At 35.9% G+C, this 5,347-nt stretch overlaps 1 protein-coding gene across 1 annotated transcript; it reads left to right on the plus strand.

Moving 5' to 3' along the window:
- Positions 1-1,109: 1,109 nt before the first annotated feature.
- On the plus strand, positions 1,110-3,057 carry LOC137577558 (F-box/LRR-repeat protein 20-like). The gene is made up of 2 exons (XM_068291053.1): positions 1,110-1,346; positions 1,403-3,057. The coding sequence occupies exons 1-2, from the start codon at positions 1,331-1,333 to the stop codon at positions 3,037-3,039; spliced, it is 1,653 nt and encodes a 550-aa protein (XP_068147154.1). The 5' UTR covers positions 1,110-1,330; the 3' UTR covers positions 3,040-3,057.
- Positions 3,058-5,347: the final 2,290 nt, after the last annotated feature.

Genomic DNA, 5,347 nt, shown 5'->3' on the forward strand with positions numbered 1-5,347 from the left:
CGTTTTATCTAAAAAGGCTTATGCTTGCGAAAGAAAGGCCTACAATCATAGGAAATAACGAAGATATTGATCAAAGTCACTGTTTTCCACCGATCGTTCCTATGGGAGCTATATGATATAGTCACCCGATCTTTATCAAATTCGGCACAGTCATTAACATATATATTAAATTAAGAAATGTTTAATTTAAAAGCAATCGCGTTAAAAGTAACGAAGTTATTTACAAAAGTCACTGTTTTCGACCAATCGTTCCTATGGGAGCTATATGATATAGTCACCCGATCTTGATCAAATTTGGCATAGTCGCTTATAGGCGTAGTAAACTCTCTAATATTAAGTTTCACGACAATAGCTCAGAAAATAACGAAGGTATTGAGAAAGTCACTGTTCGTGACTTGGCCGTTTGTATGGGAGCTATATGATATAGTCACCCGATCTTGATCAAATTCGCTTATAGGCGTAGTAAACTCTCTAATATTAAGTTTCACGATAATAGCATAGAAAATAACGAAGTTATTGAGAAAAGTCACTGTTCGTGACTTTGGGGTTTGTATGGGAGCTATATGATATAGTGGTCCGATCCGGCTGAATCCGAGATATACAACGCCTGCAGTATATACAAGCCTACGTGCAAAATTTCAGCTCTGTAGCTCTTACGGTCTAGGAGGAGTTTGCGTTGATCCAGACGGACGGACGGACGGACGGACGGACGGACGGACATGGCTAGTTGAACTCGTCTCGTCCTGCTGATCAAGAATATATATACTTTGTATGGTCGGAGATGCTTCGTTCTATGCGTTGCACACTTCTGACCAAAATTAATATACCCTTTTTGCAAGGGTATAATGAGCCTGAGCACATGACAAAGTGCAAAAAGCTAAACGGAATAAAGGAACTAAATAAAGAATCTTTTTCAGGTAATTTTCTTTGTTCTGATACAGCCTCAAAACTTAAACCCAGACTAGTTGATCGTCCGATTTGGCGTTGGAACCACTGTACATAGAATTTTATAACAGATCGAATTGAATTTACGAAGCGTAACATATAATATATATATTTTTTTCACATTCCATCCTCCATTAATCCCAACCGTTCCCCGTAGATGGATCGTGTGGGAATCGGGCTTTATTTCGACTTTGGAAAATTTCCATCCATTTATCGCACTGCACCAGTTTCATCGATAATTATCGATTGCACCAATAGTAACCCAGCTCTAATATGTCAAAAGCTGTCGATTTTAAGTGTTAATTTGAATCATTGAAGCTTATCGATTGGGAAACTACTGGAAAACACAGACTTATAACAATTCAAAGAGAATATATATAATATTATGGACAATTATTCTAGTAAGTTGTTTAATAGAACTTGTATTTGGAAATAAAATCACCGAATCCATTTGCAGATAAAAACCACTATGTCGAAAATGGATTGTGTTTCACCAAAGACCATATTCCAGTGCAGAAGTTATCTTTGTACCACATCCCGGATAATGTAACGATCGATGATTTACATAAACATTTCAGTGTGTTTGGACGTGTCATAAGTGTTCAGATTTATGAGAAATTTAAGAAAGTTTCGTTACCCGAAATGGATAATTTTGTCGTATGTCATAACGAATCGATAGAATCATTTTTGCCCAAAACAATCCAGAACACCGGAAGCGTTTTGTTTGCAAGTTCGAGTGACGCAGCCAAAGCCTTGGCAACAAAGATTCATCATGTGAACGAATATGAAATCGAAGTCCTAGCCAGCGATAGTTGGAATCAACCTGAACCACAAAGTAGCGTTGATAGTTCGGAGGAAGCACACATTTTTAAGATCCCGGACGACTGTCTATTAATGATTCTAAAATTGCTGCCATTTGCCGATCAAATTCACTTTGGAAGAGTTTGCAAACGCCTTCAAACTGTTTACGCGTTGTCTGCACGAACCATCCATAAGTCGATCGATTTAAAAATATTTGGCAATTTAACTTTCTCGGATATACGTGACTTTTTTTATTATGCCGGCCCTTATGTTGAACATATTTGTGGCAAAGGACTAATTTCTTTTATACGGAACGAACTCATTTTTAGCTGCTTGGGAAGCAATTGCATCAACTTGAAGTCAATTAGGCTTAAAAACGTCTTAATAAGTACGAAGACTTACTTCGAAACATTTTCCAATATCAATAAGTTGGAAATTCTAGCTTTAGACATGTGTCATCTGACTGATGGAGATCTAATGGCTTTCAAGAATTTGAAGTGCCTTAAAGAGCTAAGCCTTTGCGCAAATCGTATAACCGGTTCCAATTTAATGAAACTCCCCAACTCCATTGAGAAGCTGAATCTTTCATGTTGTAAGGATGTCAAATCAGAGAATCTAATTTCAATGTTCGAGACTTTAGCGAACTTGAAAGTGCTATACATTTGCAAAATACCCACCGATTTTCCACGAAACGCCCGCTGTCTATCACTAGAAAAATTGCGTACGGACCTTAATCACGAGTCCCAATGTGAAGACATAGCCAAACTGCCTCTACTAAAGGGTATTTTTATTTGCTCCATAGCAGAAGTTGACTTATTTAACAAATTGTTTGATCAGCTGGTCAAACATAAATCGGAACAATTGGAAGAGATAGCAATTGATCCTGCCCATGCATTAACTAAGCAGATGCTCATACAAATCGCTAAATTGAGTGGATTGAAACGACTGACATTACCTGATGCAATTAGCATCGATTCAGTTGTCGCTAACGAGTTAGCGAATCTAAGCAACCTAGAGTACATAAATCTAATACACTGCTTACAACTTACTAACAGTGATGTTCTAAATCTGCTCCTTCGCTGTCCGAAGCTGCGTGAACTTCATCTTACCTATTGCTCAAAAATAACAGAACAATTAGTTAACGAAATTATCAAAAGGATGCAACTATGGTGCAAAAAATATGAGCGCAAGTTGCCCATATGTATTTATGGGTATGAAACCAATATTAACATCCAAAATTGTTCCTTAGACGGTGCTACCAAGGATATAGTCAAGGTATTCATGGATTTTTAAATGGAATGGATTATTCACCCGGCGTTTGGCATAATTGAACACTCTATTTAAATTGCGTTTTTGAAAAAGATTTATACTATAAAACCAAGGGCTAAAACCTTGCACTTGAAACTTTTGTGATGAAAATCGATGTTATTGCTCTAATATTTTAGTATTTTATTTTGTCTCTTTAAGCTGCATTCAAGTCCTTAAGGATAAATATCTTATTATTTGCTTATATTTGTTAATTATCGAATCGTTTGATCTAAATAAAACAAAAGTTACATACATCAATAGGAAACTTTCTTAAAATGGGAAACACAAAAGTTTACCCTCATAGAAAAGTTAATCTAAACATACTGATTATGCGTAGATTTTGTGAAAAAATTTTCCCTTCTTGGAACAGCTTTCTGATTAAAACCAAGCAGCCCCGAAACCTTTAATAGTTTTTTCTTGTTTCTGCTTTCCGTTTCGCGAATCCCCCCAAAAACAAAAAGGGGAGGTCTTCAGTAGAGTTCATCAACCTCATGAACCGAACAGCGAATTATCCAAACGAATAGTCGAACGGTAGCTGATGGGGAGCCACATATGAGTATTTTGGGGCGGGAAACAATAAACCTAGGCATAAGATTTACTAATAACAATGATATAACACATTTGCCCAAATGAGTATATAATAAAGCTAATGGAAAATTATGGAAGTTTGCAAAGTCTTTGGGGGAGCAGCTGTGAGATTGGGGCGAAAGTGACGTAATCTAGAAATATATATGTACATATATTTTCTACGATGTGGACCAGATATATAATTCATTTCTTTATTATAGGCTGAAAGCAGTGCATCAATTTGTTTATTGACATTTAAAGAATTTCTAATGGCCAAGCAAATAGTCGTATTTCAAATCGACAATTTGATTAAATTGCACATAGAGATAGTAAAATACATTTTCAAATATTTCGAAAGGTGGGCGAACAATTTTAATGGCCAGGCAACAATTTATGTTATCATTTGAAATGGAATTTCGAAATTCTTAATGTTTATTACCTATGGAAAGACAGCAGCTAAAAATCCTTTTCCTTTTTTTATATTCTTGGTTTGGCCAACACAACTTAATGGCCTATTAAGATGTGACTGGGAATCGTGTTTCACTTACGATTTAAATTCGATTCAATTAAAATGTCTACCTGGTTTATGGCCACCTAAAAAAGGAGGGGCAAAGGGCTGAGCCAAAGGTCAATTAAAATAAATGACATTGCTACCCAAAAACACCCTGTAATCTAAACAGATTAAAATTTTTAGACAGAGGGGAGCAATAAGAACACCATTTGTATGTGTGTATGAAAAATGTTTCGGAATTAATTTTAATGCATTAAAAGTGCAAAATGAAAAACTAAAACCGATATAATAAATAAGACTTCGATACACCATCCACAGGGCCGCAGAGAGAAAATCAGGTCCGCTATTTTCGACTGTGATGTATCGCGGGCCCCTTTGAAAACTGCGGGCTACCAGGGCGGTCAAACAGCGCGCCAAATAAAAAATAGCGCTTGCCAACACTGAAGTCTAGCTTCAGCCGATTTTCCACTTTTCAACACTGAAACCTCGAGTAGCTCAATGGAGAAACGGTATAAATAAGGGCTCATTAAGGGCCAAGGCTCATTCCATTGCTAACAGTCGTTGCAATAGGATCAACATTTTTCTTTATTCTTAATTTCCTAATTATAAAATTGATTCGTTTTTTCCTTATTCAACCGCATTAAAGTTTAAATTTGCCCAATTATTCCTTGGTAGGAAATTCTAGTTGAGCCATCAGCAACTTTTGGTTTTTTTATACCGATTTTCCTGGTCTCTGGTCTCTTTAAAATTTATCAAATAGTTGATGACGAATTGTTAGTGATATTTCATCGATTCGCCCTTTTTCCTTAAATAAGGAATAAACATTCTCATTAATATTTTAAATCCCTTTATTTTTGGTTTCATTTTCCCTAATTTATGCGATTTCCAACTTAAAATCTAGTTGCATTATTTGGGCAAATCGCGTAGAGTTGGAAAATGCATATTTATTTGTTTGATTTTCTCTTTTGCAAACACTTACAACTCGTATGTTGGCCTTGATTCTTGTCTGTCAATATGTCATGGAGAAACGGTATAAATAAGGGCTCAAAAAAGGGCCAAGACTCATTCCATTGCAATATGATCAATATTTTTCTTTATTCTTAAATTCCTAATTATAAAATTGATTCGTTTTTTCCTTATTCAACCGCATTAAAGTTTAAATTTGCCCAATTATTCCTTGGTAGGAAATTCTAGTTGAGCCATCAGCAACTTTTG

This window comes from Drosophila tropicalis, unplaced genomic scaffold, assembly GCF_018151085.1.
Source record: "Drosophila tropicalis isolate 14030-0801.00 unplaced genomic scaffold, ASM1815108v1 contig_593, whole genome shotgun sequence".
In the NCBI taxonomy this organism is placed as follows: domain Eukaryota; kingdom Metazoa; phylum Arthropoda; class Insecta; order Diptera; family Drosophilidae; genus Drosophila; species Drosophila tropicalis.